Source organism: Ochotona curzoniae, unplaced genomic scaffold (genome assembly GCF_017591425.1).
Source record: "Ochotona curzoniae isolate NIBS_2020 unplaced genomic scaffold, NIBS_Ocur_1.0 scaffold_4506, whole genome shotgun sequence".
NCBI classification, from domain to species: domain Eukaryota; kingdom Metazoa; phylum Chordata; class Mammalia; order Lagomorpha; family Ochotonidae; genus Ochotona; species Ochotona curzoniae.
Window position 1 is genome coordinate 30,054,103 of NW_024467119.1, and position 15,045 is coordinate 30,069,147.

The 15,045-nt window shown below is 42.5% G+C and overlaps 1 protein-coding gene across 1 annotated transcript in view; it reads right to left on the reverse strand.

Annotated features, from left to right (window-relative positions):
- The window catches only part of FAM13A (family with sequence similarity 13 member A), a 329,846-nt gene that overhangs the window by 30,404 nt on the left and 284,397 nt on the right, over positions 1 to 15,045 (reverse strand). Inside the window, exons 11-12 of the mRNA XM_040967337.1 lie at positions 6,172 to 6,248; positions 5,694 to 5,736 (exon numbers count right to left, since the gene is read on the reverse strand). Coding sequence (XP_040823271.1) covers positions 5,694 to 5,736; positions 6,172 to 6,248 — 120 coding nt within the window. The remainder of the gene's footprint in view (positions 1 to 5,693; positions 5,737 to 6,171; positions 6,249 to 15,045) is intronic.

Genomic DNA, 15,045 nt, shown 5'->3' on the forward strand with positions numbered 1-15,045 from the left:
GGAGAGTGGTGTTAGGAGTCGAGGTCTCTCACTTTATACCAAGTGGCCAGGGTAGGCTTCTCTGGTTCAATAACACAATGAGCTGACGTGTGTGTGTGTGGGGGGGTGACAAAGTGAGCCACGTATGGGAAGAACATCCCAGGAAGGAGGCAAAGCAGGAGCAAGGGTCCTGGGGCATGCTTATTTTGTAATGTTTTAGAAAAACCAAAGAGGTCCTGGTCCCTAGCAAGCACAGGACCACCCTAAATGACTGTTTGGGGTGTATTGCAGATGGTGTGGTAGCCTTTACATGCCAGCCCTGTGTTCACTTAGAGGAGTTGCTGGACTCCTCGACACAGTAATACCGAGATTCCTCCCCCATGCACTCTATACCAGCCCACACTGCCACAAACACACGTGGGACAACACACACGGCCCAGCTCCGGGAAATACACCTGCATCCCAAGCTCTCCTTGGTGCCTGGGGTTGCTCACTCTGACTTGCCTGCTACTCCTAGAAGCCTGACTTTCTGTTGTGGGCTTTGCTAGCTGCTGTGTGAACTTGACTAGGCTGTCTTGCCTGGGGCTGCAAAGTGGGTTGATGATGGTCTGATGGACATAGGGGAGCCAGGAATATCGCTCAGAGGTTGCTCATGGTGAAGCTGTTCACAGGAAATGCACATTACCAAAAAAGATATGTTACACATTTTAAAAGTAGGCACTGAAGCAAACATATGCTCTAATTCCACTTTCTATGAACGTTTTTTTCAAAAAGATATTTACTTATTTGAAAGGTAGAATTGGAGAAAGGAGAGACACAAAAATGTCTTGCATCTGCTGGCTCACTCTCCAAATGGCTGCAACTGCTGGAGCCGAACCAGGTGCTTCATCTGGGTCTCCTATGTTGGTGACAGGGACCCCAGCACCTGGGCCATCTTCCACTATTTTCCCATGTGCATTAGCAGGAGCTGGATTGGAATGAAAGCAGTTAGAATACCCATACGGGATGTTGATGACACAGGCAGTGGCTTAATCCACCATACCACAATGCTGGGCCTTTAAAAAAAATACTCATATTAGCATTAAAACTGCTCTCAAGTGTGTGTATACAGTGGTGATGTCATCAGTTGAGATGTCCACATCCCATATATGAATGCCCAAGTTTCTAGAACTTGCTAACTGGCCAATTCAGCTGATGCACACCATGAGAGGCAGCAGATGATGCCTTAAATACATGGGTCCCTGACATTCTTATAGGGTACCTGGACTGAATGTCCAGTTTCTGGTCCCATCCTGGCCCAGCCTGAAGCTGTTGTGGTCATCAGGGGAGTGAACCACCAGACAGAAATTTTCTTCTTTCTCTCAAGGAAAGGACACCCACACAGGAGACCTGCTCTCAGGAGCCACTGTGGCATCTGGGGAGTGAGCTGGCAGATGGGGGCGCTGGTTTGCATTTGCTTGCATTCTCTCTCTCTCTCTCTCTCTCCCTTTCTAATAAGAAAAAAATTTCAAAGGAAGGAAGGAAGGGAGAAAAACAAAAATCCCTCTAAGTAAAATCTAGTTCTTCCTTCAAAAGTTAGCTTAAGATAGCTTGGTCGGAGGCACCCAGCCCAGTGGTGTTTACCATACACTACTGCAAATATCGTCTTTTTGCTTATCTCTTTCTCCCACTACATTACTGAGGTGGAAATGTCAAGGGCATTTTAAAAATACCAAAATATTTTTGGTTTTGATTCGTGTTGCTTTCATCTCCCATATCTTCCATTAAATCAGAGTAAATCAATCGCTTTCACAATTTTCCGCTTAGAGGGCCCTGGGCTGTCATGTCACACACCCTGTTTGAAATGTGATGCCATTGGAAAGCACACCAAATATGTGTGGGCAGCCATGATCTGTGTGCTGGGCTCTTGAGGGCAATAGGGCATGGCTTGGAAGGGCTTTGTGCACAGATTCCAATGCCATCTCTACAGAGACAAGAGTTCTGTGAGCAAATGTCTTCGAACTTCAGAAAACTTCTAGAGAAGCAGTAAAGAAAACTTTTTTTTCTACATTACACAATAAGACATTATAAAGTTGTAGTGAGGATTAAACGGAAAACACATATGAAGCAGACAGCCCAAAGTAAGTGTGAGAGATGATATTTGTTTTTATTCTACTACCCTTTCCCATTCGTTCATTCAGGAAGTGTCCTTGAATGAACATATACCCTGTCGCAGGCACTGAAATTCAGCCATGTATATATTCTGGTTCAGGTGCAGAAGAGTGGCAACGAACTCACAAGTGCCACTGTCATGTAAACATTAAATGGCACAGAGGAGACTATGGAGCATCTAAGAGAGAGTGCTTGTCCGATGTTGGCCAAGACTCATCCCTGTCTGATCAGCCTGTCTTTTCTTCCCCTTAGCCTTTGCTGAGCCTGGTGAGTTTTTGTTTAAGCCCAACTAACAGTTTGCCCTGGCCAGGATGGACAGTGTCACAGTGTGCTGTCTGCTGTAGTTTGTGTAAGGCAGAAATTCCACTGCGTGGAGCCATTCACATTGACAGGCCAGACCATAAAGGGAATCGGACAAAACAAGCATCTAAAATTCATGTCAACTGCAGCAGCCTTTTGTGCCTGCTCAGGGATGTTTCAGAAAGGCACCTCCTCAGGGCAAGGAGAAGTTTACATTTGAAATCTGGTGATAAATAATTTTAATTTTTCATCAAAGTCTTGATGTCTCTCATTTTTTTCTTTTTTCCTTTCTGGAAGCAGGATAAAAAAAAAAAGAAAGTTGTCGTTTGTTTGCTATGAATGTCCTGTTTGTTATCAAAGGTATGTATCTAAGCTCTCTTAGGCAATAGGCTTAGAAAGCATCAAGCATATAAAAATTATCCTAAAAGAATTTAACACTTCACCGACCTGATAATTCTGACAGAAACTGATCTCTCACAAATGAGGCAAAACCCTCCCAATGTATTTAATAATTCTGTTTTAGTTTGCTTCCTGGACAAAATATTTCATTGTAAGGTTATCATTTTTACATCCTGAAATTTTCAGGACGCATAAAATAGTGTTACTTGGAAGGAAATAAACTGAGGCATACCAGGGCTCAATTCCATGGTAAAGAGAATTCTGGAGAAAAAGAAGTATTTTTGGTAGCATGTTGTACCATCTAGAGACAGCGTGTTCTTCAGCTTGCCCTCTCCTCCGGTACTTGGCAGTGGTTAAAAGGAGTTCAAAAGCAAAACGAAGAACAAAGGCTCTGGACTCTGCATGGCCCTGGTCTTCCTTATTTATCTCACTTCATATGGCCCAGCGGGATGTTTTCTTCCAAGGTCAGCTTCCCAAGCCTACCTGAAAAAAAAACTCCACTTTCATTTGTGGCCTTTGGAAGCAACTCAACTTTTTCCTCACTGCTACTGGGTTGCTAACCAGATCTTAATTCAAATAGATGGAAGACACATGGCATGGAAATGGGTGACTCACGGGTCCATGCCTGTCAAAACACAGGCCCTCTTTAGATAGGACTAGTTGTGTCACTGAAAGAAATGAGAAAGATATGCAACAGGGGGAAGCTCATGTTCACTTCTATGACATGCCCTCAAACAAGGCACACTGGGGCCAGCACCGTGCAGGTTAAGCTGCGACCTGCAATGCCTGCATAAGGGCACTGGTTTGTGCCTGGCAGCTCCATGCTAAGGGCCTCAGAAAAGCAGTGGAAGTTGGCCCTAAGATCAGCTGTCACCCATGTGGTACTTTTGGCTCCTGGGTGGTGGCCATTTGCAGGGATGAATCAGTGGATGAAAGATCTCTCTCTCTCTCTCTCTCCCGCCCCCCCTCCCTCTCTCTCTCTCACAGCTCTTTTGGAATAAATAAATAAATAAAACTTGTAACAATAATAACAAACAAGGCACATTTACACATGGAAATTACTTATTACCCTATTCATTGTGTAATATAATGAAACAAGAGGAGAAATTTTAAAAGTAGAAAATAGACCTTTTAGTAATTGTTGAGTCACAGAGCATTCTTCCCCAGTGTGAGATAAACACACTTCCAGAAACAGTCCTGGGGGGTAAGGTCCTATTTTCCTCCTTTCGAGCAGCTGTGAGAGCAAGGCAATATGTTCACTTACTCTAGATGTTAATTCACCACCTAATTTTGTCTTCCAACTGAAATTGCCATGATGACAGTGATTATTAATAGTGAATGCTTACAAAGCACCCAGGGTGGGTTGGGCGCTGAGTGGCAGCTGCACCTGGGTGGCAAATATAAGCCTGGGACCTGGCACATGGAGAAAACATCCGAGATTTTTTCCCTATGATTCAGCCATTGCTGGGTTTGGCATGAATGCGGTTTGGATGCCACTAGAAGCTGATGAGTTCATGTCCTGAAGTTCATCAGTGAAGGCTGCTCTGCTTCTTTGACCTCAGAAAAGGTACAAGGCATAAAAGGGACAAGATGAGATGACTACTGCTGGAAGCTGACCAAGACCATGTCCCTACTGTGGAACGGCATGAGTGATGAGTGGTAAGCACTTGTTTGAAGACACGGGGAGAGCAGGGAACAAACCTGAAAAGATAGGCTACTGTGGTGGGAATCCACTTTTCCAAAGGTGCCTGCAACAAAGGAGTTGGTCCCAAGACAGGAGGCGCTCGGGGTTTGGAAAGTAGCGATGAAAGCAGTGGCTCAGAATTTTCAAAGTCAGAAAGGAAGCTGCACTCCCTTCCTACAAACTGGATTAATGAAGATGTATCTGAGACACGTGTTGAATTGAGATGCTATAAGGTATCTCAAGTATTAGTGCATGCGGGCTGCTTGGCGAATGTCCCAGCAATTTCACGCAAAATTTGACATGGGGGTGTAATTTCCTAAGAAAGGGGCCCATGGCTTTCTGGTTCTTCATCTGCTATGCTGTAGACCTCTATGAAGTCCACAGGTGCAGGGACGGTGGCTGTCAGTAGACCCAAGCTCCTAGCACAGCCCCTGACACAGCAGGATTAAATCTATGCTGCTGAATTCATGACCAGCCAGAATTTAGCATCTGTGGGTAAGGGACAGATCTCTCTATATACTTAATATACCCAAATGTCAGCAAGATTGGAGGTGGAGTTGGAAGTGCTTGACAAAAGTGCAGAAGCAATACACTTTCAGGAATGTAAGACGAGGTTCCGGGCACTAACTGGACTCTGGCATTGGGATTCACAGGGTCATGCCCGGAGGACAAGCAGGATGCCAGGAAAGTGAATAAAATCCGAAGACAGAGATGACACAACAGTGTTAGAAACCTCTTCCTTGCTTGTTTGCAGAAAATGAGACACAGAACTCAGAGAACTAGCTGGTTATAAAACTCAAACTGAACCTATGCTAAAGGAAAAACCAATGAGGTGATCCCTGTGCCCGATCCGATAAAGCTCACCATGGATTTGCTTCAGTCACGTAAGAAATGCATCAAATCATGGAAAATCAAGCCAGGAGCCCTGACATTTTGCTCTGCTCTATGCTGTGGAAAAACCTAGAGAAAATCCCCATGCTATTAAAGTTCTGTCCCAAAGCAAGTACAATAATTGAAAGAGCAAATTTCTCAAGGAATATGGAAGTCTTGACTTTTGAGTTTCCAATCATTCACAGTCCTCTCCCTTCCTGCCTTCTCCCTCTTTGAAGAATAATGCTGGTTTACACAAGAATATTGTGCGCAGGCCCGTTGCAGCCACTCTGGCTTGTTAACTACTCACCTCAAGATGCTGGGCGTGTCCACCTTCCCTTTCCTTTTCTTTGCTATAAACAACAGCAAAAACAAAGGCATACCATAAATTGTCCACGTATTTTGTAATAATGCTTTTTATCCATTGTGATTTCATTTCTTTTAAAACTAGGTTGAATAAACAAGTCTTTACAAAAAAATAAACACAAGTTCTCAACTTAAGCAAAACAAAGTAGTAATCAAAATAAAACATAACCAGAAGTGCAAGCAAATAAGAATTTTTTTTTTGTCTTTAATAGTACCAAACTAGGTGTCCATTCTTTTTCCTTGCAACAAAATACTGTTGGCAAACATACAACCCTTAAATTCTGTGATTTTTAAAAATTCTTATAACTACATTGCATTAAATGATTTTAATAAACCAAACCAAACCAAAACAACAACAACAACAAAACCCACCTCTTTCCTATCCTTTGAAGTTAATGTGAAGAGGAAAATCGTACAATTACCTTTCGTCAGGCACGGGTTCCCCATACTCAGGGTCGGTCCTTGTGTGAGCATGTGCAGTACTGAGGCTTTCCATATGCTGCAAGAGAAATAAGTGCTGACTGATAGGAAACAGGCAACGGCAGATTCCCCTTTCTTTAAATCAGGAAAATCATGTAATATGCAGCTGCAAGCTAATTCTCACTACCACACTTTGGTTCTTGTTAAAAACCAGTAACATTATAAACATGACACACTGCTTACATAAAACTGTACATTGTGCTTTGTCCTACAAAGGAATTGAGAGAAATGGTCATGGTGCCCTCTAACGTCTTTCTTAGCTATTATCCACATTTTCTTGCTAAACATAGCAAAACCCAGAGTCAGGATGGCTTAGAATAAGGACTGAGCAATCTGACCTTGAATTGAATCAGAAATAGATGTAACAGCGACAATTTGTTTTCTTACGTCTTTTAAGTATATATTTCACATATGCTTTGGGGGAACAGGTAACTTACACTTAAGCTGTGAAACATCCTCACAGAGCAATAGTGTTATTTTAGAAATGATTTGCTCTGTGATATTTAATATTTATCTTTCTACTAGCTAAGCTGGACAAAACAGAAACAGGAAACTTCTTTGAATGAGGTTTATTTCAGGCTGACCAAGTGGGCATAATGCTTAACAGCAGGCATGTCTGTCGTGTTTTCATTGTCTCTGTGAACATGGCCAATGCTTTCTAAATATAATCCATGTCGCTGAGAACAGAATACGTGAACCACGCCATGAACAATGAACAAATAAGCAAACAAAAACACGTCTCAACTCACTAGACTCAAAAATACAGCTGCCTTGAAATAGACATCATAGAAGAATATCGAAAGAACATCAAGTGTAATATACTCATCCTGTGCCATCAAGGTAGATAGATATTAAAGCTATGTGTGTTTGGCTTCATATTAAACCATGAAACTGATTAAAGTCACTATAATTCCATGAAATGAGCAATTATTTTAAAATGTTTCCTAAGATGTAACTGGAGTAGAAACTAATCTTCAATTTGGTATGTGAATGGACTATCCTCCCTCTATGTTGGTTTGGCCAACTTGTCTGGAATTCTCAGTTTGACATCCAGGCTCCATTGAACAGAAACCAAGGAAGATGGAATAACATCGAGTCAGGATGGTGGCTCTGGTGCTAGCATGCTCAGGTCAGAGTCCTAGCTCTGCTGTCTGCCAAACTGTAAGCCTCTCCTTGAGCCTCAATCTTCCCATTTTGAAAATGGAGATGGCAGTAACACCTCACACAGGCATAACATGAAAGTTCAACCCAATTTATAGAGCCTTAACCATGCCTGATATATTTAATGAACATCAGTTGCTGATGTTGATGTTGTTGTTATTGTTTCTAAAGCCATGAAATCTCCAAAGAGAATATTTTACTGCTATTTGCCCATAAGTTAAGCAGGTGCCCAAGAAACTTGAAAGACAGGGTTTATTTCCGTCATAGAGGTACTAAATAACAATTTATATGTTTAGATATTTGGGTTTTTTTTTAAAGATTTATTTACTTTTATTGCAAAGTCAGATATACAGAGAGGAAGATCTTCCATTCGATGATTCAATCCCCAAGTGGCTGCGATGGCCAAAGCTAAGCCAATCAGAAGCCAGGAGCCTGGAACCTCTTTCGGGCTTCCCACATGAGTTCAGAGGCTCAAGGCTTTGGGCCATCCTTGACTGCATTCCAGGCCATAAGCAAGGAGCTGGATAGAAAGCAGGGATGCTGGGATTAGAACCAGCGCCAATAGGACCCTGGCATGTTCAAGGCAAGGACTTTAGCTGCTAGGCTACTGTGCTGGGCCCTAGAAAACTGCTATTTATTTTTATTTCTTTGAAAGGCAATGCAACAGAGAGAGACAGAGAGAGAGAGAGAGAGAGAGAGAGAGAGAGAGAGCGCTTTTCAGTCCAATGGTTCAAAACCCAAATTCTTGCAACTGCTGGCGCTGGACTAAGCCAATGCCAGGAGGCAGCAGTCCAGCCCAGGTCTCTCATGTGGCGGCAGAGAGCCAAGCACTTGTGCCTTCACCTGCTGCATCCAGGATACACATCAGCAGGAAGCAGGATCGGAAGCAAAGGTCGGACTTGATGCCGGACACTATAATATGGAATATGGGTATCCCAAGGGGCAGCTTGACCTGCTGCATCCCAATGCCTACCACAGGCTAGATCATTTTTAATGGATCTAAGAAATAATATATAAATATATATATAAGGAACAAATCAAAATAAATATAAATACATAAAATAGAAACATACACACATATATCTAACAATATTCAATTCTATTTCCTCCTCCAAAGTCTGGATGACAAAAGCCCTCCTGAAAATGGCTCCTCTTAAAACCAAAATATAATCGCTCTTATTCGCTGAATGTGATCTTCCTGACCAACAGCCTTCCTCCCTCCGGTACCTTCAATAGATGATCAGAATCTGCAGCCTAAGGTCTTTGTACCAGGCTTTCTTAAGGCTCTGAAACATGAATTCCCAGGGAAAGCATAATCCTTTATATTCAGAACATTTCAAAAAGGTGTCAGTAAAAACGGTACATTTACAATTATGCGCTGATGATCATTTTGGAAGAGACAAACATTCTGAAATTAAAGCTAAGGGATATTCAAAAAAGAGAACAGAAAATAAACCATAATAGATGACAGAACTATAGAGATATTTCTGTCCAAAGATGTTGGATTTTGTTCCTCCTCAGCAGATGGAATCAATATAGCTTTGGAGAATGAGCTGGTTATATCACACAATGGGAATCTTGGCAAAAAGCACTCCTGAGATGTGACCAAGTTTAGCTGACCTCCAGCATTAAAACAAATATTAGCTTTGTCAACTCCTTCCCTTTTTAAAAATCTTTGATTCATGTTTGTAAGTGCTCCCCAGGGAGTAGGCTTTTTATAGATGCAATGCACAAAAAAATGACTTTCAAAGCTCTTCCATATCCCTATTAAAGTCTCTCCACAATCCCACGTGGCGTGCTATAGGATACCGCTGGTCTGTTTTCACCGAAGGCATGCCAGTACACAGTGTTCCTCAGCTAATGGATCTGAGCTGCACCTCGGCCTGCCGGAAACAGGGAACATCTCAGCGGCAACTGCAAATACCTTGCTTGCTGTGGAATGAAATGGAGGAGGGTGGTGAAGACATAGGAATATAGTGATAAGGCTACATATTTCCATGGGTGCAAAATGCTTTCCAACCTTTGTTAAGGGCTTGAGAGGAGATTAGGAAAAAAATAGGTCATCCCTGCTCTTCGTGGAGATGGGGTGGGGGAAATGTAATCTACAGACAAGCCATGCTGAAATGCAGAAAGCTCTCACTGGATGCAGATCATGCTTTTCTGCCTTTCAAACATGCTGCAGTCACTAACAGGACTTGTATTTAGGAGAAAATACTGACTTAATGTCTTTTTAACATTTTTAAGAGTTTAAAGTCCCCAATATAACTCTGTGACAGAAAGGTGGCCTGTGAATGTTTTCATTTTTAAAAAGTTACAGGAATATAATTCTTATGGAAATATTTTACTGCATTACTTTTTAATTACCTTTATAAGTTCAAAATCTTGTAATTTTATAATTTAAGAAGAAAATACAAAAAACCAGATTATGGCTTTAGGTATGACTTCATGAGATTGCTTGTGTACTACAATTTTTAAATTGTTGATTTATTTGAGAGAAAGACAGAGAGGCACAGAACCTCCTCCACCAGTCCACTCATGAGTGTGGCTGAGGAGAGGGGGTTAAGCCAGAGTCTGGGAACTCAGCCAGGGTCCCCTATGCAGTGACAGAAACACCCCCACCCTTGTGCCATCACTGCTGTTCCCATCAGCCAGCTCTAGCAGGCTCTAGCAGGCAGCTGCAGCTGAACCAAGGGACCTCCATGTGGGAAGCAGGCCTTCTAACTAGTATCTTTACTGCCAGGGCCAATACCAATCCAACAATGCAGTGTCTTTCCCTTTTTTAAGTTTTATTTATTTTTATTGGAGATGCAGATTTTTACAAAGAAAAGGAGAGACAGAGTGAGAGATCCTCCAGCTGCTGGTTCACTTCCTAAAGGCTCACAAAGGCCACAGCTAAGCTGGTCCAACGCCAGGAACCAGGAGCTGCTTCTGGGTCTCTCTGCCATGGGTTCAGCGTTCCAGGGATTTAGGCCACCCCACTCTGCTTTCCCAGGCCATAAGTAGGGAGCTGGATAGGAAGTGTAGCAGCCAGGACACCAACTGGCACCCATATAGGATGCTGGCACTGCAGGTGTAGGCTTAGCCTACCATACCACAGCACTGGTGCCAACATGACTTTTAAGGCATAGATTTACCAGGACATCATTTATGTGAATAATTTCTAGATTTTAGAAAGAACCAAATTTTGAAACCCATGCTCCATAATTATAAAAATAACCCCATATCCAAGAGTAAATACTTTTATAAAGCTATGTGTGTTTTGTAATTTTCCCCCACTTCACTCCATGTTAGCACTAAAAGCTTAAGTTTAAATCATATTTGACCAGTAAGCAAAGCACTTGAAAATACTTGGAGAAAAAAAAATGGTCTTCTGAGACTGTTACTTGAGGCTAAGTCTTTATAAGGGAGACACACACACACACACACACACACACACACACACACACACACACACACACACACACACAGACACACACTACCCTTTTCTCAATATACAAACACTCCAATCTGAAGACTGCAGGAATGCTGCTAATCAAAACACATTCTTCACTCTAACCTTGAGCTGTAAGAAACAGAGTATCTGATTAGGTCTTATTAACAAGGAATGACAGATTGAATTCCTTTCTACAGTTTCTGGTTTATTACTTAAAGCTGTCTAAGGAAATCCATAAGCACTGCTGACACCATACATGAAAACTACGGAAGCACTTGGCACATCCACCCAAGCCCCTTCTACGCTTTCTCTATAGCAACACAGCAGCCACAACACATTTCCCAGTTTCTAATCAGACTTCTGTCCCAAAGGGATGTGGGGAGTGATCTCTGTGGCTCCAAAGCCTGGCTAACAAAATTACCCGCTAGATACTCCCCTATAGGCTCAACCCACATTTCCATGAGCAGGAACAGAGACAGCCTGCAAGAGTGAGTGCGCTCTAGATGGTGGTGGGAACTGCTGTAGGAAGAGGTGCACTGCAGAGGTCTGCAGAGGAGAGAGGATGGAGCTGTTGACTCAGGCTAGGGACTGCCTCTGTATGCCAGACAAGTTGGAGTACTAGTATAAGGGGACACACACAACACACTTTAGAGTAGGACCAACTACATTTGGGTGACCTTTTCCTTAATAGGAAAAGATTCACAAAATGACTGAGGAAATGGTGTGACTGAATTAGATGGGGCACTTCGGTGAAAAAGATAGTTTAAACTATCCAACCCCTGGGAAGAGCTACAGAGAGTGGCGGTCAAATGTTGACCAGCAAGCTGCTTGTGAGAGGGGTGGACTTTGGGTGGGTGGGTTTGTGTGTATGTGTGTGTGACAACGGAAACCATGGGAGTACAGATGTTCTGATGGGAAAGACATAGGAGATAAAAACAAGAATCACGTTTCTATCCCAAGCATGATTTATGAAGATTAGCCAGTGAAGGATACAGCAAAGAAGAAAACAGTGATTGTGGTGAGAGGACAAGGAAAGGTCACCATCCCAGAGGCCAGCGGGAAATGTTCTGAGAAAACCACAAGGACTTGACAAAGCCAAGGACCAAATGCGCCAGTGCAGGGGTGTAAAAGGCCAGCAGGGACATGCAGAAGGCACCGAAGCAGGGGCAGAATTGGGATTGTAAGGGCTGGTCAGCAAGGCCAAACAGAAGGACTGAAGCTTTCAAATGTACACTGTTCTAAATATCTGTTGGAAAAGTCAATGGAAGAGACTCACACCACTGCAGATGGGCCTCAGCCCTCAGCGTTACCTGTTTTCAGCAATTAAGTTCCCAAAACCCATAATAAGATTTAATATTCCCTTTGTACAAAGGAAGTAACTGAGGCTAAGCAATATTCCCACTTACTAGTGCTATCAAGTGATAAAGTGGGGATCGAAGTTTAGGTATGACTGAAGACCCATCCTCTTTCCTTGGACTTCGGCTAATATTTCAGAGGGTGTACCTGACACTAAGTGGAGGTTGTCAGTAAGAGTTAATCAATTTGGTTCTTTATTTGGCTGTATCTAATGTTGACTTTGGAGTCAGCATAATTAAATTGTTGGAAAGCAGAGGAAGACATAGCAAACCACCCCTAATGCTACCACAATTTTAATTAAATCACACAGTTGTCCCCAACATTCATTGAGGATTGGACCCAGGACCCTTACAGAGATCAAAATCCACAAGTGCTCAGATGCCTTATGCAAGATAGCATAGTATTTATATATAACCTACTTATATCCTCCTGTGTATTCTACATCACTTCCAATTACTATTAATTTCCAATTCAATTTAAATTCTATGCAAATACTTGTTATCTGGTGGTGGTTAGAGAATAAGTACAGGAAAGGAAAGTTCTGTATATTCTCAGTACAGATGAGAACCTTTCTTAATGTTTTCAATCTTGGGTGGTTGACATGCATCCATATATGGTTAACACTAGATAGATAGATACATAGATAGATAGCTTTAAAAGCTACTGTTTCTTACATTTGAGGTATGGAAATAGTGAACAGAGAACTCTCATCCACTGGCTCAGTCTCCAAACACCTGCTATGCCTAGGGATGGGTTAGAACTGGGCCTAGAGCCAAAAGCCAAGAGCTCAGTCCAGTTCTTGTACATGGGTGGCAGAGGCCTGAGTATCTAAGACATCATCTCCTGTCTGCATTATCAGAAAGCTGGAATCAGGAACTGGATCTGGGAACTAAACCCAGGCGCTTCTGTGGGAGTCACAGTGCTCTCTACTGCTAGGTCAAGTGCCTGTCCCTGGAACTCACTTAATATTGAGGGGCAGGAGAGTGGAATCCCAGCTTCACATCTTTGGGGTGTCTTAGATTACCTTCTAGTAATCTAATAGTACCCACCTATGGGTTATTGAGATGATTACAATGGGTAGCACATGCCAGACATTCAAAATAAAATTTGTCAAATATTTTATCATATAGTCTTCATAACTAAAATTTTCCTTTATGGTACAGCATTTTATTGAATTAACATAGAAAGGTCACTCATCTGGTTTCCTAATTTTGAAACCTTAAGTTACTCCGAACTCTCCAGGATCACAGACAGCTTTGCAAATGCATACATAGGTCTTGTCCAAATCTAAACGTACGTCCCTGGGACAGAGTGGGAGAAGTACGAAGAGGCATGGGAGGGTCATGGCTTTCAAGTCAGACTGTTAAACTGTGTTGAGAAAGTTTTTGGAGGGGGATTGGAAATGAGCCAAAAGAGAAGCAGCAATGGAATGTATATGACTGCATGCATGCAGTTATGTCTGTATACACGTGTGGATGGCTAGCTAGGAACACACAAGTAAAAGGCAGAATCTCTGAGGGATTACTTTTTACCTTGAGGTTAAGTTCTAGAATTGGAGAAAAACCCTCTGCATTTGCATAGGTGAAGCTACAAAATGGGCAGTGCTTTGGAGGCCTGTAAATCGGTGAAGGGGAGTTGTTCAAAAACAAGCTGGCTAGCTTGGCTCTACTTGAAAAGCACCGAGTAAGTTTACTTCTTGGAGAGGTGGATGACGCAGGTATACACTACATGCTGGAATCATGGTAAAAAACAAAAAATCAGAGATGAAACAGAGCAATCTAATGCTCTGACGGCCACCACACTACCCCTGGTTACTTTTCAATTATTAAAAAAAAATAGCAAATTTAAAAAATGCAGTGTTTTGGTAAGTGCATATGCTGTGGAATGCTCATGATCTGAACTTTCAGGGTCTCTTGCTCATGGTTATCCTCAAGAGGCTAAAGGACCAAGGTTACACCTTCCAGACTGTTTCCTCTTCAGAGACATCAAATCTGAAAGATGCTACCTTAGGTCTGCATCCTCTTCCCCTCTTCAGCTGTGCTGTAGATGAGTAGGATCGTTGTGAGGTCACTACCCATGGCCTTCACTCACTCTCTTCCCATTCTTTCCTGGAGACAGGCTTTTGTTTCGTCTACCAACACTGCTCTCAATATGATCAGCAGTGAGCCATGGTTTGTGGATGTCAATGATTAAACTTCCAGTCTTCTATTTATTATCTGCCCGTCTTCCTCTTTGAAACTTGCCGGGCTTCCAAGACCTCAAACTTCCTTTGTTTCTCTTTCATTTTTCTGGTTCCTTGTCTGCTTTCATCTTCCTATCCTCTAGACACTTTCAAGCTACAGGGTCCACACTCTATCCTCACTTGCTACCTCTGCTGTCACCTGCCATGTAGGTCATCTGTGGGACCAATGATACCCACAATTGTATGGTTATCCCGGACATCCTACCTGAATTGTGGACCCACAAACCCAACTGCTTCTCTGATATTTCCCTTTTGCTATCTAACAAGCAGTTCAATCTTTAACAAGTCCAACTGGAACCTGGGATAACATTTCCAAAGTTTCTTTCTTTTTCACCTCAGTATACTGGCAAGAGCAGTCTTCCAGCTTCTGAGGCTAAACATCCCTGACACTTCTATAATTTCATAACCCACTTCTAATGATAGAATTTTAAAAACCATTTCTATTGTCAAAACACACTGAATCAATCTGCTTCTTAGCCCCACCTCCTATCTCATGCAACACACTACTCCAGAAGTCACTCATGTCTCGAGTGAAGGGAACAGCACCCCCTCAAGCCCAGGTGTGCTGGCTCTGGCATCACTTTATTTCAAACCAACATCATAATTCCCAACCTTGATTATCAC